Raw genomic sequence first — 25,035 nt, 5'->3', positions numbered from 1 at the left:
CTTGAATCAGCACAAGATAGTAAGGCGGTCTGATTAGTTCACCTACTCAGCACTAGTGAGCCAGTGATGAGGGGTCCACAAGTGACTGGACGCTTGGGACATGGCTACAGGGCCAAACACATGAAGAAATGGGCAGCAACAACTCCCTCCTGCATAGACTTCCACCTTACGTCATTGTTAACTTGCAGATACATTTTTTTTTTCCCGCACGTTACTCTGAAATTTGATGAATCTGTGCCTCTAGGGCAGGGAGCATCAACTTGATTCAGCTGCGGGCCAATTTTTTTCTTGAACAGATGGCCGGAACATAAATTGCAGATTGACCGCAAGAAGCCCAAACAGATGTTTGACTTAAACAATTTCAAACCTTGCTTACACATTTGTATAAGATCACATTTATCTGATTCTTTGTTGCTCAACTTAAACCAAATAAAGCCTTTTCACTGAATGTTTTTCTATGATTGCGATGCTTTGTGTACACAGGGCTCATCTGCAAAAGAGACTTTGGTCTCAGCAGGACTCCGGTAAAAGGTTCAATTGAAAAAAAATAACTTCACTGTTCAGAAAAAAAATTGTCATTATGAAGAGGTCAAAAAGAGATGAGCAAGACATTTAAACATTACCAACAACCAGAAGTCAATGAATGGAAATAGACAATTCATTTACCCTTGTTCAAAACGTTGGCAAGCAGTCTAACAAGTCCACGACCCACCCATATATACTTCATTTATTTTGCCGATCTCATGCCCTAGACATTCAGACTAATTCAAAAATGAACAGGTTATAACCCCCCCCCCCCCCCAAAAAAAACAATTGCTAAACCAATTACATTTACAGCAGTGCAAGCATACCTGATCGACCAGCTTGCAGTTTCTTTAAAGATATTCACTATTCATAACACTGTTTCATTTACATATATCAATGAAAATGTATAATCACTTTTGTACATGAAGTCTCCCCCCTCCCTTTGTAAAGACGCCATACCCTGAACGAGGGGAAAATATCAAATGTAAGAGTTGAACTGAAATTACTTAACCTAAATGTTTTACAGCGGCCTTAAAATGAATTTGTGAATCAGGGTATAACTGAAGTGTGCCTTCACAGTTTCCCTGATAACTCTTTGGTATTGCTTATGAATGTTCATTGCAAATGTTATTCATAACCAACCAAGCCAGTGACACATTCTGCACAAAGCTTTTCGGACAAATGTCGGTCTACTGTGGTCAACATAAGCCCACTCACTGAATCCCTTTTGAAATGGCACCATGTTCTGTCATCTACCTCAGTGTGCTCATCCTAAACCAATCTATTGATTTAATTGCAGAGTATTGAGAATCGGGTGAGCTATTCTAATGTTCAGTATAAACTGCAATAATGTAGCCTAAAAAAAGTCAGTTACATTTATAAAGTGGCTTCAAAACAAGAACACAATTATTTTCCTAAAAGCTTCAGAAGTAAAAACTACATTTTGTTGCACATCCTGCAGGTCTACAGATATATCCAGGCAGTAGGACTCAGAGACCCCAGTCTGTGTGCCCCCCGCTTACTTCCCTTCCTAGTCAAATCTGCAGGGATGGGTAGACATGACCCAAAACACTGGCAACTGTAGTTAATCTGGCCCCCCTCTGGTATTAGTTAAGTGCCAAGTTTAGAAAATTAGGAGGATACCCCACATCTTGGGGACTACTGAGGATATAAACTGAAAACTGTTCTTTACGTATAATGACAAGTAGTAAGAACATTTCCAATCCCCTCGAGAGAATTGTCAGTTTACTTTTGAAGCCCTGTGCGCCTGCATTCATCACTCAGCCAATCAAACAAAACTAATGACACATTGACATGAAAAATTATATACATACTTACAAAACGGGAACAACAAGTTATATCCTTTCATTCATACAAGACCTGCAGACAGTTCTGTGCACACCAAAAACACCTGGAGAATTAGTTTTCTATAAGGAAAACAGGAAAACTGACTTAGTGAGCAACTTTCTCCATCCAGTGTTCAGTCTCTCCAGTGTGAAGCTGGAAAAGGAAGTAGGGGATAGGGCTGGAAGCTGACAGTGATGTGATGCAGGGTAGACAACTTGGCTGTTCTGGTCACTGTGGGGCTAAGCAGCACCATGTAGTCTACCATGTGTCCACAGCTCACATCTAGGGCTTTGGTTTCCTTTCAATGCAAACACCAAGATTCTCCTCCCCTAGCAAACAGTCTAGCAAAAGCAAACAGCATGGGAAGGGATTCCCACATTAGCTAAAGCAAAGTGATGGGGGGGGGTCATACAGTTGAGGTGGCTTTCATGCCTTCACTCTTGTTTAGAGTCTCATGTTCCCTTGTTCATTTTGGGGAGTGGTCCTGGAGGGGGTTGAAGGGAGAGTTGCTGGAGGAAGGAGACTCAGAGATGCCCTCCATCTTAGATGGCGAGCCAGTGGAAGAACCCACACTGCTAAGGCTGCCGTCCAGCACATCCGGCGGAGAGAGACTGGCGAGAAGGAAATACCCATTTCAGCAAGCACATTGTGATAATGTTAATCATATGGAGGTGCAAGGTCTAGCCTAATGGCAGAGAGGGAACTGAAACTGTTCAACTTGTGAAACAAATAGTCTTGTCAAGAGACCATTGGCAGCCAATGCTAAACAGTTGTAAAATGTGTTTGCAGGGGTAACTCACCAGGAGGTGAAGTCTGGCAGTTGGACTTGGGGCACAAGTACATCAGAGGACAGAATTGTGGTGGTCCCCTGGAAGAGCCTCTTTGGCTGGCTCTCAGTCTCCATCATCTCACCTACAGAAGACAAAGACGGTTCTCTATTGATGACCTAACATCCATAGGACATAACACCAACTCACAAAATGCCCACTCAACTTAAGTTCCAAAAGTTAAAGGATGTTGATGTATGCATGTACAGTGCATTCGGGAAAGGTATTCAGACCTTGACTTTTTCCACATTTTGTTAAGTTGCAGCCTTATTCTACAATTGATTCAATTGTCCCCCCCAATCTACATACAATACCCCATAATGATAAAGCAAAAACAGATTTAGAAATGGCATCACATTCACATAAGTATTGAGACCCTTTGCTCAGTACTTTGTTGAAGCGCCTTCGGCAGCAATTACAGCCTCATCTTTTCGGTGTGAAGCTTCAAGCTTGGCAAGCCTGTATTTTTGGACTTCCATTCTTCTATGCAGATCCTCTCAAGCTCGGTCAGGTTGGCTGGGGAACATCGCTACACAGCTATTTTCACGTCTCTCCAGAGATGTTCGATCAGGTTCAAGCCCAGTCTCTGGCTGGACCACTCAAGGACAGTCAGACCAGTCCCAAAGCCACTCCTGCGTTACCTTGGCTATGTGCTTAGTATCGTTGTCCTGTTGGAAGATGAACCGTTAACCAAGTCTCAGGTCTTGACCATGTTTTCGTCAAGGATCTCTGTACTTTGCTCCGTTAATCTTTCCCTCAATCCTGACTAGTCTCCCAGTCCCTGCCGCTGAAAAACATCCACAGCATGAGGCTGCTACCACCATAGGGATGGTGCAAGGTTTCCTCCAGACGTGACGCTTGGCATTCAGGCTAAAGAATTCAATCTTTGTTTCGATCAGACCAGAGAACAGTGTTTGGAGAGGTTCTCAGCTCTAGGTAGAGTCTCTGTGGTTCCAAACTTCTTCCATTTAAGAATGATGGAGGCCATTGTGTTCTTGGGGAACTGCAACGCTACGGAGTTGTTTTTGGTACCCTTCCCCAGATCTGTGACTAGACACAATCCTGTTCTTTCGGAGCTCTAGGGACAGTTCCTTCGACCTCATGGCTTGGTTTGTGCGTTGACATACCTGTCCAAGGTCCCACAGTTGACAGTGCGTGTGCCTTTCCAAATCATGTCCAATCAATAGAATTTACCACAGGTGGACTCCAATCAAGTTGTAGAAACATCTCAAGGATGATCAATGGAAACAGGATGCACCGGAGCTCAATTTTGAGTCTCATAGCAAAGGGTCTTTTATCGGTCGACCGATTAATCAGAATGGCCGATTAATTAGGGTCGATTTCAAGTTCATAACAATCGAAATTCTTATTTTCAATGACGGCCTAGGAACGATAGGTTAACTGCCTCATTCAGGGGGCAGAACGACATATTGTCAGCTCGGGAGATCCAATCTTGCAACCTTAGTTAACTAGTCCAATGCAATAACGACCTGCCTCTCTCGTTGCACTCTACAAGGAGACTGCCTGTTACGCGAATGCAGTAAGCCAAGGTAAATTGCTAGCTAGCATTAAACTTATCTTATAAAAAACAATCATAATCACAAGTTAACTACACATGGTTGATGATATTACTAGATATTATCTGGCGTGTCCTGAGTTGCATATAATCTGACTGAGCATACAAGTATCTAAGTATCTAACTGAGCGGTGGTAGGCAGAAGCAGGCACGTAAACATTCATTCAAACAGCACTTTCGTGCGTTTTGCCAGCAGCTCTTCGTTGTGAGTCAAGCATTGTACCGTTTATGACTTCAAGCCTATCAACTCCCGAGATGAGGCTGGTGTAACCGAAGAGAAATGGCTAGCTAGTTAGCTCATGCTAATAGCGTTTCAAACGTCACTCGCTCTGAGCCTTCTAGTAGTTGTTCCCCTTGCACTGCATGGGTAAAGCTGCTTCGATGGTGGCTGTTGTCGTTGTGTTGCTGGTTCGAGCCCAGGGAGGAGCGAGGAGAGGGACAGAAGCTATACAGTTACACTTGCAATACTAAAGTGCCTATAAGAACATCCAATAGTCAAAGGTTAATGAAATACAAATGGTAGAGGGAAATATTCCTATAATAACTACAACCTAAAACTTACCTGGGAATATTGAAGACTCATGTTAAAAGGAACCACCAGCTTTCATATGTTATGTTCTGGGCAAGGAACTTAAACATTAGCTTTCTTACATGGCACATATTGCACTTTTACTTTCTTCTCCAACACTTTGTTTTTGCATTATTTAAACCAAATTGAACATGTTTCATTATTTATTTGAGGCTAAATTGATTTTATTGATGTATTATATTAAGTTAAAATAAGTGTTCATTCAGTACTGTTGTAATTGTCATTATTAAATTTTTCTTATTAAAAATAAATAAATGGCTGATTTATTGGAGGACAAAAACAGCCGATTAATCAGTATCAGCGTTGAAAAATCACAATCGGTCGACCTCTAGTCTAAATATTATATATATTTTTTTACATTTAAAAAAAATAATTCTAAACTTGTTTTCAGTTTGTCTTTATGGGGTATTGTGCTTGATGCAAAACATATTTTAAATCAATTTTAGAAGGGCGTAACATCACAATAGGTGGAAAAAGGGAATACTCTCCAGATGCATTGTATGCCTGCATGAGACATACCAAGTATACAAAACATTAAGAATCCCTACCTGATACTGAGTTGGGCGCAATTTCATTGATTGAAGCCACAATATTAAAGCTAGAAAAGGAACAGGTGTTTTTAATGTTTTGTACACTCCATATATGTATGTGGCATTAACAATGCCTTTCGACCTGTGAAAGAATACATAAGGGTTGACCCACCTTTACGTTTGATGGGCCCCAGGATGCTGGGCCTGATGCAGTGAATGGGGCTTTGGCTCCGCCGGCTAGAGACAAGAGAAGACCGCCAACCAGGCAACATTTATAGCAGTGACTCATTAATCAAACTAATGAATAGTGTAATGACAATGTGGTGTATGACTATGAATGGCAGTTGTCAGTGATAAGAGCTAGCCCTAGTCAGAGCACTCACCTGAAGCGTCGCGTTGGGCTAGGTATAGGGTTGGGGGATTGGCCATGGCTGCTCACCAGGATTTGCAATGAAGGGGAGAAGCACTGCTGCTCATTGGAGATGAAAATATTATGATTAGCCAGGACCCTGCCAGAGATACATTTCTGGTTCCATCTGGCAGGCATCAGTACTAGAGCTGCAGTGGATACACATACCTTTTTCCCTATCCCTCTAGTAGGGGATGGGGCAGGGGACACTGGCATAAAGTCGATCCGCTTTGGAGACGACGATGCAGATTTCTCAAAGTCATTGTCGCTCTGTGGGGGGGGTTGCACAAGGAAGATCGAATTGTTACATTTATGCAGATTATATTCTATTATATGGTGGTTGGAGGAGTATTATACTACCAACTGATTATGTTCTTCAGAGAACATAGGCTGTAGCATGTTATTGGTCACACCCCCTACAAGGTGGTGAGCTTTCACTGGCCCAGGGCAAGTGGGGAGGTAGCCCATCAAACAAAATGCACAAACAGCATCACAAACAGTACTATTCTTAATTTAGTGCACTACTTTAGTTGACCGGGGTCCATAGGGTTCTGGTCAAAAGTAGTTAACTACGTAGGCAATAGGATGCCATTTGGGATGAAGCCAAAATGTATCAAATCAAATGTTATTTGTCACATACACATGGTTAGCAGATGTTAATGCGAGTGTAGCGAAATGCTTGTGCTTCCAGTTCCGACAATGCAGTAATAACCAACGAGTAATCTAGCTAACAATTCCCAAAACTACTACCTTATACACATAAGTGTAAAGGGATAAAGATTATGTACATAAAGATATATGAATGAGTGATGGTACAGAGCAGCATAGGCAAGATGCAGTAGATGGTATCGAGTACAGTATATACGTATACATATGAGATAAATAATGTAGGGTATGTAAACATTATATTAAGTAGCATTGTTTAAAGTGGCTGGTGATATATTTTACATCAATTCCCATTATTAAAGTGGCTGGAGTTGAGTCAGTGTGTTGGCAGCAGCCACTCAATGTTAGTGGTGGCTGTAACAGTCTGATGGCCTTGAGATAGAAGCTGTTTTTCAGTCTCTCGGTCCCAGCTTTGATGCACCTGTACTGACCTCGCCTTCTGGATGATAGCGGGGTGAACAGGCAGTGGCTCGGGTGGTTGTTGTCCTTGATGATCTTTATGGCCTTCCTGTGACATCGAGTGGTGTAGGTGTCCTGTTCCATCGATGTGGATAGGGGGGGGGGGGTCCCTCTGCTGTTTCCTGAAGTCCACAATCATCTCCTTTGTTTTGTTGACGTTGAGTGTGAGGTTATTTTCCTGACACCACACTCAGAGGGCCCTCACCTCCTTCCTGTAGGCCGTCTCGTCGTTGTTGGTGATCAAGCATACCACTGTTGTGTCCTCTTGTCCAGATGGGTTAGGGCAGTGTGCAGTGTGGTTGAGATTGCATCGTCTGTGGACCTATTTGGGCGGTAAGCAAATTGGAGTCTAGAGTGCCAGGTAGGGTGGAAGTTATATAGTCCTTGACTAGTCTCTCAAAGCACTTCATGATGACAGAAGTGAGTGCTACGGGGCGGTAGTCGTTTAACTCAGTTAACTTAGCTTTCTTGGGAACAGGGACAATGGTGGCCCTCTTGAAGCATGTGGGAACAGCAGACTGGGATAGGGATTGATTGAATATGTCCTTAAACACACCAGCCAGCTGGTCTGCGCATGCTCTGAGGGTGCGGCTGGGGATGCAGTCTGGGCCTGCAGCCTTGCCAGGGTTAACATGTTTAAATGTTTTACTTACCTCGGGTGCAGTGAAGGAGAGTACGCATGTTTTTGTTGCGGGCCGTGTCAGTGGCACTGTATTGTCCTCAAAGCGGGTAAAAAAGTTACTTAGTCTCCCTGGGAGCAAGGCATCCTGGTCCGTGACTGGGCTGGTTTTCTTTTTGTAATCCGTGATTGACTGTAGACCCTGGCACATGCCTCGTGTCTGAGCCGTTGAATTGCGATTCTACTTTTGTCTCTATACTGACGCTTAGCTTGTTTGATTGCCTCGCGGAGGGAATAGCTACACTGTTTGAATTCGGTCATGTTTCCGGTCACCTTGCTCTGATTAAAAGCAGTGGTTCGCGCTTTCAGTTTCACGCGAATGCTGCCATCAATCCACGGTTTCTAGTTTGGGAATGTTTTAATCGTTGCTATGGGAACAACATCTTCAACGCACTTTCTAATGAACTCGCTCACCGAACCAGCGTATTCATCAATGTTGTTGTTTGACGCAATACGAAACATATCCCAGTCCACGTGATGGAAGCAGTCTTGGAGCGAATCAGATTGGTCAGACCAGTACATCTTACATGCTAGTGCTCTGCCTAAATACATGAATGCTGAAGTGGTGAGAGCCTCACATGGTGGAGTGCATATGCCTACTGTTTGTGGATGAGGAAATCTCCTTGTTACCATAGGAGCATCATTTCTCACCAGGCTCAGACTCTCCTCCCAGGACTGGCTCATCTGCATGGCTGCTTGAACCTCCCTATGGTAGACAAGAAATGCATCTAAACAAACCACAACCTTTTTTCCTGAAAGGGTTGAGCCAATGACAATCAACCAGTTATTGACAAAGTATACAATATATGACAGAGTGGTACATAAATAAATAGCTTAATGTCTTGAAGGCCAATAAACTGAATTCCATCACCAACTAGCTAGCCTCAATGCATGCATCTTACCGTTCATGGGCAGTCTCTCTGTTCATCAAATCTACACCTTCCTCCTGTAAGAAGCATAGACAGGAGGTTGGTGAGTGATATTATGGTGTCTTACCTACAGTTCTAACAGGCTGACAGACAAGTCCAGTCAACAGTTGTTGGAGATTATTACAAAATCAGACTGCTCCGAGACCATGAGTTCTGAAATAGTGCACTACGTAGGGATGTCATAAGGTGAATGCACCAATTTGTAAGTCGCTCTGGATAAGAGCGTCTGCTAAATGACTTAAATGTAATGTAAATGGAATAGGGTGCCATTTAGACATTGAAATGACAAACCAAATCTAAACTATAGAAATGTATTTAGTCTCTTCACTGTCCAGCTTGTCATCAGTCATTAAAAGCATGAAATTCAAAAAACAATGGATAGAAGACCGTTTTGCACATTTTGACAGCGAGGAAATATAATACATTTTAAGTGTAGCCCCTGGCTGCATGTTTTGCAGTCACATACACTCCCTATGGATAAGGGGCTGACATGCAGAGCAGCTAAAATAATAGCTTGGGCTAATGAGCGTGCAATGCAGTCGTACTTGCCTGTTTGAGCTGATGAAGCCTAGTGCTGGGGACGCGAATGGGCGATGAAGGGACCTGCGAGATGGACTTCAATGAATCACCCAGTCTATAAGATATTACTTAGTAAAAGTACAAGCATATTTTGATTATACTCTTCATTTCCATACTATATTAGGGCGGTTGACAACAGTGGTGCTGTTTCTCCTGCTGCATAGAATCTCACTCTGGAACACCTGGGAATGTTCACTAGAAAAGGACAGACACATTAACACCACCACGTTGGTGTCCAAAATGGCACCCTATATAGTGCACTACTTTTGACCAAAGTAGTGCAATGTAAGGAATAGGGTGCCATCGGGCTCTGGTCAAAAGTTGAGCACTATATTGGAAATAGGATGCCATTTGGGACATATACATTGACTACAATGCACTGAGTGTCAGTATTATACTACCAACTCAGTCTGATCTCGAAAGAGACTGGTGGCCTTGTTAACTCTGCTGGTTTTCTGTTGCATGGCTGAATTGTCCACATGCCTCACAGCAGAGAAGGTAGTTGAATGATGACTAGATCATAAGTCTTAAGGTATGTTACGTGCAGAGTGATACAAGTGAGAAGAAATTTTCTAAAAACCTTAGGCCATTTATCATTGGGGCACTGTTGGAACGTCTCAGTTGTCCATCACTCTGAACTAGTGAAGATGGGATTTCGAGGTCCAATTCCATCTTCTCTTGATTGCTCATCCTAGTGTCCTCTTTTAGCTGATTCAAGATGTCTTCAGAAACGCCTGCGACGTTCCAGGCCACCCATGCGAAGCTACATGGTGACGCAAAGCAACGTTCTATGTAGGCAACTACTCCAATGCTGATTGATGGATCTGAAAAACACCGACATGAATAGGGCAAACATAGCCCACCTGTGGAGTTAACCAGCAAAAAGTTTCATGTTTGTTTTTAGGCTCGTGCAATTTTCTATTGGTTTAAGTTCCAGCAAGTGACACTCGTGAATATTCTTCCGGTTATCTTTGGCTAAGGCAATTTCTAGTATTTGTTGCTGCTAGCTAGCGAATCAGAGCTCACACAGAACCCTGGCCTGTGCTAGTTAGCCTAGCCATCTACAGACAATGCCAAATTACTTGCTAATTAGACTAGCTAGTGAGTTAACCATGCCTTAGCTAACGTTTCCCCACACCGACAGAGTTTGGGAAACCCTCTTCACCGCACTTCGATGCAAAGTGATTTTCGTAGCAGGTCAGGAGAGCATTTTCGCTAGATAACCGTTTCTCTAGCCGTAATCTCAGTCTCAATCAGTATCAACCTGTTACGGGGGGGGGTACTATTTCGATATCAAAGTGCGTGAAAACAGTGGTTCCCAGTTAACGTTAGCTAGTCTCGAGGAGCAAGTAAGTGAAATGTAGCCAACTGTTTAGAAAGACAGGTTAACGTTAGCCAAATGAATCCATATCGACAATTGAAACGATACAATCCAAAAGGACTATGTAGTTTGTATAACGACGTCTCGTTACCAGCTTGTATATAGAACGGCAAAAGCCATTTAACGTGAGTTAGCTGAAAGATAATGGGATTTCAAACCAACTGGCTAACGTTAGTTAACGGTAACGTCGTTAACTAAATCAAATGGTGATGTGATGAAGCTATGCTAGTTTGAAAGTTACATTACCATGTTCAGAGGTTCATCAACCTACATAACTTGTATAGTTCTCCCTCAGCCATATATCGAGCATTTCCCTACACAATACTTTGGAAAAAGTGTCGCTAGCTGCTATAGTCGATGACCAATTTTGTTAATCAATCTGCTACTGGAACAGCCGAGAACGCTCCACTAGTACCAAATTCCCGCCCCTTTTGGTGCTTTCAGGCTGACCGACTGCAGAATGATCCAATAAAAAGTATTTAATGTGCCCGTTTGAAAAGCAGACAACTGGCCAATGGCTGCAGCGATTGTGAGTTATTTCCTGCAGACGTTATACAGTCCAAAAGCCCAATTTTCTATTTATATTCATTTACGGTGTTGCTCAATTGTTATGACGGGTCACCCCTCCAGACACTTGATCTATGTAATGTGTGCCACATTTAGCACGTTTGAAGAAACGTTTGTTACATATTGTTGACGATAGAAGGGCAGCCATGGCCTTACTGCATAATCTTCTGGAAGAGTAAGCTTGGGCCTATGTAATAAATATACAGTGGATAAAATTGTATGTAAATGTTCAATCAATTACATTCTAGAAATATGTAATAACTACTACTTGTGAAATGAAAAATCATTATGACAATCTTTATGGAACATAATGCACCCCCCAAATCCTATTTTGTGAAATAATTTGTTAAATGCTGGGAAATAAAATAAACTCTAATACACTCTTGTGGTGTGTGTGCGTGCGTGTGGCTCTAGTAGTCTGAAACATCCTTCTGAACACTTCCTTCTGCAACTGGATCCTGGACTTCCTGATGGGCCACCCCCAGGTAAGGTAGGCAACAATGTATCCACCACGTTGGCCCTCAACACAGGGCCCCTCAGGGGTGAGTGATTAGACCCCTTGGGTACTCCCTGTTTCACCCATGACTGCGTGGCCACGCACGACTACAACAGCATAATTAAGTTTGCCGACAACACAGAAGTGGAAGGCCTGATCACCGACGACAATGAGACAGCCGAAGAAGAAGAAGGAAGGAAGAAGGAAGGAAGTCAAGTTCTCTGCGACCAGTACGCACCTCACTACAGAATTACGGACCAAAACTATGGAGTCAGCAGGAGCAGGTACTCCGGATATAGGGATGGAGGAGCGTGTCCGGGAGTTCTGAGGCAGGAGACGAGGAGCGCCCAGGAGTTCACGCTGGAGTTTAGGACCCTGGCTGAGCGACCATTGCCACTGCAGACTGTGTGAGGATGTCAGTCGGGAGTTGGCCTGCAGAGACACCACCCTCACATTCGACCAGCTGGTGGACCTGTCCATTCGGCTGGACAACCTGCTGGCTACCCGCGGACGTTCAGATCGGGGTCTGGTGGTTCCAGCTCGTGCACCATCTGTAGCCGCAGAGGTCATTTTGTCGGTCGGTGCCAGGTTGGTTCCTCTGGGGATCGAGGCAGCAGGCAGAGCGCTCTGGCATCACCCCAGGTAAGCCGGTACCATTGCCACCCAGAGCCCTCTGTTGTACATATGTTTGTGTATATCACTTTCCCTGAGTTTTCCCCACATGCCCAGCATAAGGCACTCGTCGATTCAGGCGCGGCTGGGAATTTCATTGATAGAGCTTTAGCCCATAGTTTAGGGATCCCCATTGTTCCCGTGGCTGTGCCCTTCCCCGTTCACGCCTTAGATAGTCGATCATTGTGGTCAGGGTTGATTAGGGAGGTCACTGCTCCTCTGGGAATGTTGACGCAGGAGGGTCACAAGGAGAGAATTAGTCTCTTCCTTATTGACTCTCCTGCGTTTCCCGTGGTGCTGAGCCTACCCTGGTTAGCTTGTCATAACCCCACTGTTTTTTGGCCACAGAGGGCTCTCACGGGGTGGTCGCGAGAGTGCTCTGGGAGGTGTTTAGGGGTTTCCATTGGTGCTACTACGGTAGAGTCCAGACCAGGTCTCCACCGTGCGCATTCCCCCTGAATATGCTGATTTGGCTCTCGTCTTCTCCAAAAAGAATGCGACTCAATTACCACCCCATCGACGAGGCGATTGTGCGATAGATCTCCAGGTAGACGCTGCACTTCCCATGAGTCACGTGTATCCCCTCTCACAGCCTGAAACGGATGCTATGGAAACATATGTCTCCGAATCCCTGCGTCAGGGGTACATTCGGTCCTCCACTTCACCTGCCTCCTCGAGTTTATTTTTTGTGAAGAAGGAGGGAGGTCTGCGCACGTGTATTCACTATTGGGGTCTGAATCAGATCAATGTGAGGTATAGTTACACGCTACCATTCATAGCCACAGCGATTGAGTCAATGCAAGGGGTGCGCTTCTTCACCAAACTAGATCTCAGGAGCGCTTACAACCTGGTGTGTATCCAGGAGGGAGACGAGTGGTAGACGGCTTTCAGTACCACCTCAGGGCACTATGAGTACCTCTTCATGCCGTACGGGTTGATTAATGCGCCATCAGTCTTCCAAGCCTTTGTAGAGGAGATTTTCAGGGACCTGCACTGGCAGGGTGTAGTGCTGTGTATTGATGACATCTTGATATACTCTGCTACATGCGCCAAACATGTGTCTCTGGTGCGCAGGATGCTTGGTCGCCTGTTGGAGCTTGACCTGTACGTCAAGGCTGAGAAATGCCTGTTCTTCCAACAGACCGTCTCCTTCCTAGGGCATCGCATTTCCACGTCAGGGGTAGAGATGGAGAGTGACCGGATCCCTCTTTGGCATTCATAGTGGAGGTGGACGTGTCCGAGGCTAGGATAGGAGCGGTGCTCTCTCAGCGCTCGGGTACGCCACCGAAGCGCCGCCCCTGTGCCTTCTTCTCAAAGAAGCTCAGCCCGGCGGAGCGAAACTATGATGTGGGGGAGAGACCTGAGCGCAGGAGCTTCCTGTTTTAGTCTCGGTCTATAGGCAACAAAATGGAGTTGTGGTCAGCTTTTCTGAAAGGAGGGTCGGGGAGGGCCTTATATGAGTTAGAATAACAATGATCTAGGGTTTTACCAGCCCTGGTAGCACAATCGATATATTGATAGAATTTAGGGAGTCGTGTTTTCAGATTAGCCTTGTTAAAATCCCCAGCTACAATGAATGCAGCCTCAGGATATGTGGTTTCCAGTTTACATAGAGTCAAATAAAGTTCGATCAGGGCCATCGATGTGTCTGCTTGGGGGGGAATATGTGCGGCTATGATTATAATCGAAGATAATTCTCTTGGTCGATCATGCAGTCGACATTTGATTGTGAGGAATTCTAAGTCAGGTGAACAGAAGGATTTGAGTCCCTGTATGTTATTATGATCACACCACGTCTCGTTAATCATAAGGCATACCTCCCCCACCCCTCTTCTTACCAGAAAGATGCTTGTTTCTGTCGGCACAATGCGTGAAGAAACCAGCTGGCTGTACCGATTCCGATAGTGTGTCTCGAGTGAGCCATGTTTCCGTGAAGCAAAGAACGTTACAGTCTCTGTCTCTCTGGAATGCTACCCTTGCTCGGATTTCATCAACCTTGTTGTCAAGAGACTGGACATTGGCGAGTAGTATGCTCGGGAGCGGTGCGCGATGTGCCTGTCTCCGGAGCCTGACCAGAAGACTGCTTCGTCTGCCCCTTTTGCGGCATCGTTATTTTGGTTGGCCGGCTTTGATCCGATCCATTGTCCTGGGTGGTGGGCAAAACAGAGGATCCACTTCGGGAAAGTCGTATTCCTGGTCATAATGATGGTGAGTTGAGGTTGCTCTTATATCCAGTAGTTCCTCCTGACTGCATGTAATAAAACCTAAGATTACCTGGGGTACCAATGTAAGAAATAACACGTAAAAAAGCTAAATACTGTGTAGTTTCCTAGGAACGCGAAGCGAGGTGGCCATCTCTGTCGGCTCCGGAAGTAGGGTAACAGGGTAACACGGCGATCCTGGTCGTTGTGGGTCATTTCTCTAAGTCCTGTTGTCTCCTCCCTCTGCCCGGTCTCCCTACAACCCTACAGACTGCGGAGGCCTTGTTTACACACGTCTTCCGGCACTACGGGGTGCCTGAGGATATGGTGTCTGATCGGTGTCCCCAATTCACGTCTAGGGTCTGGAAGGAGTTCATGGAACATCTGGGGGTCTCGGTCAGCCTTACTTCAGGGTTTCACCCCGAGAGTAATGGGCAGGTGGAGAGAATGAACCAGGATGTGGGCAGGTTTCTGCGGTCTTATTGCCAGGACCGGTCGGGGGATTGGGTGGAGTTCGTGCCCTGGGCCGAGATGGCACAGAACTCGCTTCACACTCCTCCACTAACCGCTCTCCCTTCCAGTGCGTACTGGGGTACCAGCTGGTTCTGGTGCTTTGGCACGCGGAGGAGACATGGAAAGCTGTCCGTGTTCACCTTCAGCAGGCCGTGAGGCGCCAAAAGGAGAACGCAGATGGCCACCGCAGTGAGACCCCGGTGTTCGCACCAGGGGACCGGGTCTGGCTCTCGACCCGAAACGTGCCCCTCCGCCTGCCCTGCCGGAAGCTGGGTCCGCGGTTTGTGGGGCCATTTAAAGTCCTGGGGAGAGTGAACAAGGTTTGTTATAGGTTACAGCTTCCACCTGATTACCGTATTAACCCCTCGTTCCATGTGTTTCTCAGGCCGGTGGTGGCTGGCCCGCTCCAGGAGTCTGAAGTGCGGGAGGTTCCTCCACCCCCTCTGGACATCGGGGGGCCCCGGGGTACTCCGTTCACTCCATACTGGATTCGAGGCGTTGGGTGAGGGGCCTTCAGTATCTTGTGGAGTGGGAGGGGTATGGTCCGGAGGAGAGGTGCTGGGTTCCAGTCAAGGACGTGTTGGACCTTTTAATGATGCAGGAGTTCCACCGTCTTCGTCCGGATCGCCCTGCGCCTCGCCCTCCTGGTCGTCCCCGAGGCCGGTGTTGACGGGCTGCTGGAGCCACGCGTCAAGGGGGGGTACTATCACGACTTCCGCCGAAGTTGGTCCCTCTCCTTTTTCGGGCGGCGTTCACCTTCTAGCCATCGCTGATCCACTTTTCATTGGTTTTGTCTTCCATCACACCTGGTTCCAATTCCATCAATTACATGCTGTGTATTTAACCCTCTGTTCTCCCCCTATGTCCTTGACCGTAATTGTTTTCTTGTTGTGCTTGTGCACGGTATGCTGGTATTACCAGGTTTTGTTTGACCCATTTATTGTATTGTTCTGTTGACGGTGGTTTATAGATATTAAACGACACCGTTGTAAATCAGTTTTCGCTCTCCTGCGCCTGTCTTCTCTGCCTCCAGCATGCACCTCACAACAATTTGGCTAAGGTGTATGTAAACTTCCGATTTCAAATGTAGGTAGAGTTATTAAAGTGAATTTGCATTGATAATAACAGAGTAGCAGCATCGTAAAAGAGGGGGGCAAATCAAATCAAATCAACTAAAATTGTATTTGTCACAAACACATGGTTAGCAGATGTTAATGCGAGTGTAGCGAAATGCTTGTGCTTCTAGTTCCGACAACTAAAACTACTGTCTTATACACAGTGTAAGGGGATAAAGAATATGTACATAAGGATATATGAATGAGTGATGGTACAGAGCAGCATAGGCAAGATACAGTAGATGGTATCGAGTACAGTATGTACACATGAGATGAGTATGTAAACAAAGTGGCATAGTTAGTGGCTAGTGATACATGTATTACATAAGGATGCAGTAGATGATATAGAGTACAGTATACACGTATGCATATGAGATTAATAATGTAGGGTAGGTAACATTATATAAGGTAGCATTGTTTAAAGTGGCTAGTGATATATTTACATATTTACATCATTTCCCATCAATTCCCATTATTAAAGTGGCTGGAGTTGGGTCAGTGTCAATGACAGTGTGTTGGCAGCAGCCACTCAATGTTAGTGGTGGCTGTTTAACAGTCTGATGGCCTTGAGATAGAAGCTGTTTTTCAGTCTCTCGGTCCCAGCTTTGATGCACCTGTACTGACCTCGCCTTCTGGATGATAGCGGGGTGAACAGGCAGTGGCTCGGGTGGTTGATGTCCTTGATGATCTTTATGGCCTTCCTGTAACATCGGGTAGTGTAGTTTGCCCCCGGTGATGCGTTGTGCAGACCTCACTACCCTCTGGAGAGCCTTACGGTTGAGGGCGGAGCAGTTGCCATACCAGGCGGTGATACAGCCCGCCAGGATGCTCTCGATTGTGCATCTGTAGAAGTTTGTGAGTGCTTTTGGTGACAAGCCGAATTTCTTCAGCCTCCTGAGGTTGAAGAGGCGCTGCTGCGCCTTTTTCATGACGCTGTCAGTGTGAGTGGACCAATTCAGTTTGTCTGTGATGTGTATGCCGAGGAACTTAAAACTTGCTACCCTCTCCACTACTGTTCCATCGATGTGGATAGGGGGTGTTCCCTCTGCTGTTTCCTGAAGTCCACAATCATCTCCTTAGTTTTGTTGACGTTGAGTGTGAGGTTATTTTCCTGACACCACACTCCGAGGGCCCTCATCTCCTCCCTGTAGGCCGTCTCGTCGTTGTTGGTAATCAAGCCTACCACTGTTGTGTCGTCCGCAAACTTGATGATTGAGTTGGAGGCGTGCGTGCCCACGCAGTTGTGGGTGAACAGGGAGTACAGGAGTGCTCAGAACGCACCCTTGTGGGGCCCCCGTATTGAGGATCAGCGGGGAGGAGATGTTGTTGCCTACCCTCACCACCTGGGGGCGGCCCGTCAGGAAGTCCAGTACCCAGTTGCACAGGGCGGGGTCGAGACCCAGGGTCTCGAGCTTGATGACGAGCTTGGAGGGTACTATGGTGTTGAATGCCGAGCTGTAGTCGATGAACAGCATTCTCACATAGGTATTCCTCTTGTCCAGGTGGGTTAGGGCAGTGTGCAGTGTGGTTGAGATTGCATCGTCTGTGGACCTATTTGGGCGGTAAGCAAATTGGAGTGGGTCTAGGGTGTCAGGTAGGGTGGAGGTGATATGGTCCTTGACTAGTCTCTCAAAGCACTTCATGATGATGGAAGTGAGTGCTACGGGGCGGTAGTCGTTTAGCTCAGTTACCTTAGCTTTCTTGGGAACAGGAACAATGGTGGCCCTCTTGAAGCATGTGGGAACAGCAGACTGGGATAGGGATTGATTGAATATGTCCGTAAACACACCGGCCAGCTGGTCTCCGCATGCTCTGAGGGCGCGGCTGGGGATGCCGTCTGGGCCTGCAGCCTTGCGAGGGTTAACACGTTTAAATGTCTTACTCACCTCGGCTGCAGTGAAGGAGAGACCGCATGTTTTCGTTGCAGGCCGTGTCAGTGGCACTGTATTGTCCTCAAAGCGGGCAAAAAAGTTATTTAGTCTGCCTGGGAGCAAGACATCCTGGTCCGTGACTGGGCTGGGTTTCTTCTTGTAGTCCGTGATTGACTGTAGACCCTGCCACATGCCTCTTGTGTCTGAGCCGTTGAATTGAGATTCTACTTTGTCTCTGTACTGACGCTTAGCTTGTTTAATAACCTTGCGGAGGGAATAGCTGCACTGTTTGTATTCGGTCATGTTGCCAGACACCTTTCCCTGATGAAAAGCAGTGGTTCGCCCTTTCAGTTTCACGCGAATGCTGCCATCAATCCACAGTTTCTGGTTAGGGAATGTTTTTATCGTTGCTATGGGAACGACATCTTCAACGCACGTTCTAATGAACTCGCACACCGAATCAGCGTATTCGTCAATATTTTTATCTGACGCAATACGAAACATGTCCCAGTCCACGTGATGGAAGCAGTCTTGGAGTGTGGAATCAGCTTGGTCGGACCAGCGTTGGACAGACCTCAGCGTGGGAACCTCTTGTTTAAGTTTCTGCCTGTAGGCAGGGATCAACAAAATGGAGTCGTGGTCAGCTTTTCCGAAAGGGGGGGCGGGGCAGGGCCTTATATGCGTCGCGGAAGTTAGAGTAACAATGATCCAAGGTTTTACCACCCCTGGTTGCGCAATCGATATGCTGATAAAATTTAGGGAGTCTTGTTTTCAGATTAGCTTTGTTAAAATCCCCAGCTACAATGAATGCAGCCTCCGGATAAATGGTTTCCATTTTGCAAAGAGTTAAATAAAGTTTGTTCAGAGCCATCGATGTGTCTGCTTGGGGGGGGGATATATATGTCTGTGATTATAATCGAAGAGAATTCTCTTGGAAGATAATGCGGTCTACATTTGATTTGAGGAATTCTAAATCAGGTGAACAGAAGGATTTGAGTTCCTGTATGTTTCTTTCATCACACCATGTCTCGTTAGTCATGAGGCATACGCCCCCGCCACTCTTCTTACCAGAAAGATGCAAATAGTCTGGGTAGTCATTTGATTAGCTGTTCAGAAGTCTTATGGCTTGGGGTTAAAAGCTGTTTAGAAGCCTCTTGGAGCTAGACTTGGCACTCTGGTAACCGCTTGCCATGCGGTAGCAGAGAGAACAGTCTATGACTAAGGTGGCTGGAGTCTTTGACAATTTTTAGGGCCTTAATCTGACACAGCCTAGCATAGAGGTCCTGGATGGCAGAAAGCTTGGCCCCAGTGATGTACTGGGCCGTACCCACTACCCTCTGTAGTGCCTTGCGGTCGGAGGCCGAGCAGTTGCCATACCAGGCAGTGATGCAACCAGTGATGCGCTCAATGATGCAGCTGTAGAACCTTTTGAGGATCTGAGGACCCATGCCAAATCTTTTCAGTCTCCTGAGGGGGAATAGGTTTTGTTGTGCACTCTTCACCACTGTCTTGGAGTGCTTGGACCATATTCGTTTGATGTGGACGCCAAGGAACTTGAAGCTCTTAACCTGCTCCACTACAGCCCTGTCTTCTTAATAACAGACACAAGCTGTTAGGCCAGGAGACAAGAAGGTCATTACTAGGGTCAGGTGATACCAACAACAACAAAAAAGTGCTCAAATCTGAGGGAGTCTGAGTAGGCTAGACTTGGTTAGTCCTTTAGAAACATTTCATGGTTCAAAATATAATTCCAAATATATAATAAAACACACTGCTTTGTGTTTTGTACTTGAATATCCACATAATCCATATAAAAAATTATACCACAGATAAATATACAACAAGTGTATGTAGACCTTAACGTGAAATGCTTACTTAAATGTCCTTAACCAACAATGCAGTTCAAGAAAGAGTTAAGAAAATATTTACCAAATATACAAAAGTAAAAAATTATGAAAAGTAACACAATAAAATAATAACGACGCTATATACAATGGAGCGGCAGGTAGCCTAGTGTTTAGAGCGTTGGACTAGTAACCGGAAAATTGTAAGGTCGAATCCCTGAGCCGACAAGGTAAAAATCGATCGTTCTGCCCCTGACCAAGGCAGTTAACCCGCTGTTCCTAGGTCGCCATTGAGAGTAAGAATTTGTTCTTAACTGACTTGCCTAGTTAAATAAATGTATTGCTGAATGCAAACACATATTTTAATGATTGAAACTAGGCCTACATAAGGCTGGTGGTGGTGGTAGGGGAGTAAATCGTTTCTGTAGGTAGGTGTCGCGCTATATTTTTCTTCACTTCATTCATTCATGAAGAAATAATAGCATTTTATTTAAGGGAATTGATATAGCGTTCCATGACTCTAATACATTTTTCCTGCAAAGTAAAATTATTTGATATCATGAACATTATTCTTCGTAAAAAATAAATTTAAAAAAAGAGTGCCACGACAGACTGAAATGCTCTCCTCCCCCGACTACGCCATGGGGGATGATGTAGCCGTCACTGCAGCCTTGCTGGTGAGCATACAATGAAATGTAGGACCTTTTTTTTAACGTTTCGGCGCCATTTTCGATTGGGTTAGAGGTAAGTTTGGATATTTTGGGGATTCTTTTTCTCATATTCACATCTGTTCAACCCATTCAGTAATTTAGTAAATTCTGAGGTTTAATTACTATAAACTTAATTGATTAAAATATACTTTGAGTTTGTAATATACAACTTTCACCATTTTGCGCAATGTCTTATTATTGCCACTGACTTTATAATAAGGTAGAGGTTTTTGCTGATTATGCGTTATTTCACACATTACATAAGTCAATGGCGCTGAATCGATTGGTTTAGAATGAACACGGCATTGTTTAATTACCCGTAGCGAGCAAAAGGTTAGGCTACTTTGTTGCGAATAACAAACTTTAGCTGAAAAGATAATTGGCTACATCGATGCACGTAAAGTGAGCATGCTATTCCTGCAACAACATGAGTATAACTGCATTTCGAAACGTGTTCGTTTTTTTCCAAAAGATAGGGAAACATTATCTGAATAGGCTGATAGACTATTAGTACAACACATATATAAGCCTACATAACATTATAAATAGTAGCCTATCATAACAATAATAACATTTTGTTGAAATGATGGTCCTTTTAAGGATAGGCTATTTTGTGCACATGTTGAACTGCTTTAAGCCATAAAAATGTAGTCTAGTAAGCAGAACCACATTGATTAAAAAAGCTATATTATTATAATTTTATGTGATGATCAATCAGTATTAGTACAAGTGGATGACTGTGACACAGGCCACTGCTTTTGACAGAAAAGGGTGATAAGAATGGACATGTTGCAAAGGGTGTGCTTCGTCATGTTCTAGGCTGCTGTTATGAGTCATCAGTTGTTGCTTACGCTCAATTCACTATTCATTCAAATTTGAAAAAGCTATTCTTTTCAGATTATACACATTTTCTAAACAATTATTTAAAAGTTTGACACAATATTCGCCTGCTGTTCTTGTACTGCATTTTAACATTGTCATATATGGGTAGCCTAACTGCTCTTTTTTTTACAAGGCAGGAATTGTCACGAACTCAACCTAATCTATTCAAAGTCAAGGAGTCCTGTATGTGCCCTGGAGGTTTAGAGTTTAGGAAACGTAAACAGGCATTTACTGGAGGTAAGGAGCCCTTGACAAATGGACTTCAAATTATACTTTAATAATATATACTTGCCTTCCTTACTTTCTCAAAATGGCCACATTATTAGATCAATCCATGAAAACATTACATTTTTTATTCATACCTTATGGAGGCACAAGGAAAGGAGGCTGGGCCTCTGCTGTTGCTCTAGTGTCCATCCGGAGGAGCTATCTATACCCAATGGTTTTTTATTACAATGTTTTTACCGCCATTAATTTATATCAGGAAATGTACTGTTCTTACCAGAGATGAATACATTTATTTTGCATGAAAATTATCTAGACTTACAGGCCTTCCAATACATACTACTAAACATTATTTTGCTTATTTGAGTACTCTTGACCTAGCAGGGCCTACGTTAAGTCATCTCCTGTGAAAATAGCTGGCTGGAGATCACATGAATCTCTTTCCATATCTTTTGCATAACAATTGATCCTCGATGGTATCCCAACCAACTTCCTATTTAATGCAACACATTTTACTATGTACACTTCATCTTGTTAAAGTTACCTTTGAACCAGTGAGCCCATATTTTCAGGCAGCTGTCGTAGCAGCACGTCATGGTTTGTAGTGATATTAAAGATGCAGACCAAGAAGAGCTGCTGCTACAGCACCGTGACACTTTCCATCCTCTCGTCTTACAATGAAGTCAGTGGCCCCCAGTTGGCTCATGTTGATTCCCACTGGGGCCACCCAAAAGAAAATGCAGTGCCTTGCGAAAGTATTCGGCCCCCTTGAACTTTGCGACCTTTTGCCACATTTCATGCTTCAAACATAAAGATATAAAACTGTATTTTTTTGTGAAGAATCAACAACAAGTGGGACACAATCATGAAGTGGAACGACATTTATTGGATATTTCAAACTTTTTTAACAAGTCAAAAACTGAAAAATTGGGCGTGCAAAATTATTCAGCCCCCTTAAGTTAATACTTTGTAGCGCCACCTTTTGCTGCGATTACAGCTGTAAGTCGCTTGGGGTATGTCTCTATCAGTTTTGCACATCGAGAGACTGACATTTTTTCCCATTCCTCCTTGCAAAACAGCTCGAGTTCAGTGAGGTTGGATGGAGAGCATTTGTGAACAGCAGTTTTCAGTTCTTTCCACAGATTCTCGATTGGATTCAGGTCTGGACTTTGACTTGGCCATTCTAACACCTGGATATGTTTATTTTTGAACCATTCCATTGTAGATTTTGCTTTATGTTTTGGATCATTGTCTTGTTGGAAGACAAATCTCCGTCCCAGTCTCAGGTCTTTTGCAGACTTTCAGGTTTTCTTCCAGAATGGTCCTGTATTTGGCTCCATCCATCTTCCCATCAATTTTAACCATCTTCCCTGTCCCTGCTGAAGAAAAGCAGGCCCAAACCATGTTGCTGCCACCACCATGTTTGACAGTGGGGATGGTGTGTTCAGGGTGATGAGCTGTGTTGCTTTTACGCCAAACATAACATTTTGCATTGTTGCCAAAAAGTTCAATTTTGGTTTCATCTGACCAGAGCACCTTCTTCCACATGTTTGGTGTGTCTCCCAGGTGGCTTGTGGCAAACTTTAAACGACACTTTTTATGGATATCTTTAAGAAATGGCTTTCTTCTTGCCACTCTTCCATAAAGGCCAGATTTGTGCAATATACGACTGATTGTTGTCCTATGGACAGAGTCTCCCACCTCAGCTGTAGATCTCTGCAGTTCATCCAGAGTGATCATGGGCCTCTTGGCTGCATCTCTGATCAGTCTTCTCCTTGTATGAGCTGAAAGTTTAGAGGGACGGCCAGGTCTTGGTAGATTTGCAGTGGTCTGATACTCCTTCCATTGAAATTGTATCGCTTGCACAGTGCCCCTTGGGATGTTTAAAGCTTGGGAAATCTTTTTGTATCCAAATCCAGCTTTAAACTTCTTCACAACAGTATCTCGGACCTGCCTGGTGTGTTCCTTGTTCTTCATGATGCTCTCTGCGCTTTTAACGGACCTCTGAGACTATCACAGTGCAGGTGAATTTATACGGAGACTTGATTACACACAGGTGGATTGTATTTATCATCATTAGTCATTTAGGTCAACATTGGATCATTCAGAGATCCTCACTGAACTTCTGGAGAGAGTTTGCTGCACTGAAAGTAAAGGGGCTGAATAATTTTGCACGCCCAATTTTTCAGTTTTTGATTTGTTAAAAAAGTTTGAAATATCCAATAAATGTCGTTCCACTTCATGATTGTGTCCCACTTGTTGTTGATTCTTCACAAAAAAATACAGTTTTATATCTTTATGTTTGAAGCACGAAATGTGGCAAAAGGTCGCAAAGTTCAAGGGGGCCGAATACTTTCGCAAGGCACTGTATATGCACTCTATTGTAAGTCGCTTTGGATAAAAGCATCAGTTAAGTGGCATTAATTACATTAAGAGTCTGAATAATTTATTATTCTGAGTGTATTGGAGCATAGTGTCTTGGCTGAGTTGTTTGAACTACAGTACTGGACAGAGCACAATGTTGATGATTGAAGACTTGATCAACACCTCCCCAATGCAGTAAAGGACTAGACTGTAGGCTGGGCTGTAGCAGCACGTAAATACTGGAGTTGGCCTTGTTCCGGTATCCAGTGTTACTGTTCTGCTGTAGTCAGGCCTGCCTACAACAGCCTGCTTTGTGTTTCACACTATAATGAACAACTGCATTATTTAATACTGGATCAACATCTTAACTAACCCATGATTAGTTACCCTTTTTAACTAACCCATGATACTTATTACCCATTATTACATGTTTTCTTAAAATTCAATTGTGGAACTGTCTATTTATAAGAACATTTTCATTGCCAGTGTGAAAGCATGTTTAGATGACATTCAGTGGTGTAATGTACTTAAGTACAGATACCCAAAGCAACGACTTAACTATTTATATTTTTGACAACTTTTACTTCACTACATTAAGAAAATAATGTATTTGTAAGTGAGTGTGCCCCTGGCTATCCGTAAATTTAAAAAACAAGACAATTGTTCTCAGATTTGCTTAATATAAGGAATTTGAAATGTTTCATACTCTTACTTTTGATACTTAAGTATATTTAAAACCAAATACGTTAAGACTTTAACTCAAGTAGTATTTTACTGGGTAACTTTCACATTTCTGTGAAGGCATCTTGAATCCCGTATGACAGTTGGGGACTTTTTCCACCACTGCACATATTGCTCTTGTAGGTTTTGATTTTGCTGACAACTCCACAGAAGAAGACAGTTGATTTCCAGTGACAACGTTGGGGAGAACGTCTCTATGACAGTGGTGACGGCTGTATCGCAACCGGCTATGATTGGGAGTCCTATAGGGCAGCGCACAATTGCCCAGTGTCGTCCGGGTTTGGCCAGTGTAGGTCATTGTAAATAAGAATTTGTTCTTAATGGACTTGCCTAGTTAA

The 25,035-nt window shown here is 44.3% G+C and overlaps 1 protein-coding gene across 3 annotated transcripts; it reads right to left on the bottom strand.

Moving 5' to 3' along the window:
• Positions 1–559: 559 nt before the first annotated feature.
• pabir2 (PABIR family member 2) lies at positions 560–10,956 on the bottom strand. Of its 3 annotated transcripts, none has more exons than XM_046324330.1 (11): positions 10,743–10,956; positions 9,696–9,939; positions 9,232–9,310; positions 9,086–9,139; positions 8,510–8,553; positions 8,259–8,313; positions 5,972–6,073; positions 5,778–5,863; positions 5,567–5,631; positions 2,673–2,784; positions 560–2,483 (listed from the first exon to the last, which is right to left on the bottom strand). In XM_046324330.1, the coding sequence occupies exons 2-11, from the start codon at positions 9,803–9,805 to the stop codon at positions 2,339–2,341; spliced, it is 852 nt and encodes a 283-aa protein (XP_046180286.1). In that variant the 5' UTR covers positions 9,806–9,939; positions 10,743–10,956; the 3' UTR covers positions 560–2,338. The 3 variants fall into 3 exon arrangements, with proteins under 3 accessions (XP_046180286.1, XP_046180288.1, XP_046180287.1); XM_046324332.1 differs by having other exon boundaries at positions 9,696–9,978; positions 10,743–10,936; XM_046324331.1 differs by lacking the exon at positions 10,743–10,956 and having other exon boundaries at positions 9,696–10,197.
• Positions 10,957–25,035: the final 14,079 nt, after the last annotated feature.

Source organism: Oncorhynchus gorbuscha, linkage group LG23 (genome assembly GCF_021184085.1).
Source record: "Oncorhynchus gorbuscha isolate QuinsamMale2020 ecotype Even-year linkage group LG23, OgorEven_v1.0, whole genome shotgun sequence".
Lineage (NCBI taxonomy): Eukaryota > Metazoa > Chordata > Actinopteri > Salmoniformes > Salmonidae > Oncorhynchus > Oncorhynchus gorbuscha.
This window is presented reverse-complemented; position numbering and strand designations above follow the sequence as displayed.

What these genes read in the sequence shown, in the direction of transcription:
- pabir2 (XM_046324330.1), bottom strand. Translation starts at nt 9,805, where the DNA reads ATGAGCAATCAAGAGAAGATGGAATTGGACCTCGAAATCCCATCTTCA. An exon ending in TTGTCAACCGCCCTAATATA is followed by an intron (nt 9,140 to 9,231) that starts GTATGGAAATGA and finishes TCCATCTCGCAG; the next exon opens with GTCCCTTCATCGCCCATTCG. An exon ending in CTGCCAGACTTCACCTCCTG is followed by an intron (nt 2,484 to 2,672) that starts GTGAGTTACCCC and finishes CCTTCTCGCCAG; the next exon opens with TCTCTCTCCGCCGGATGTGC.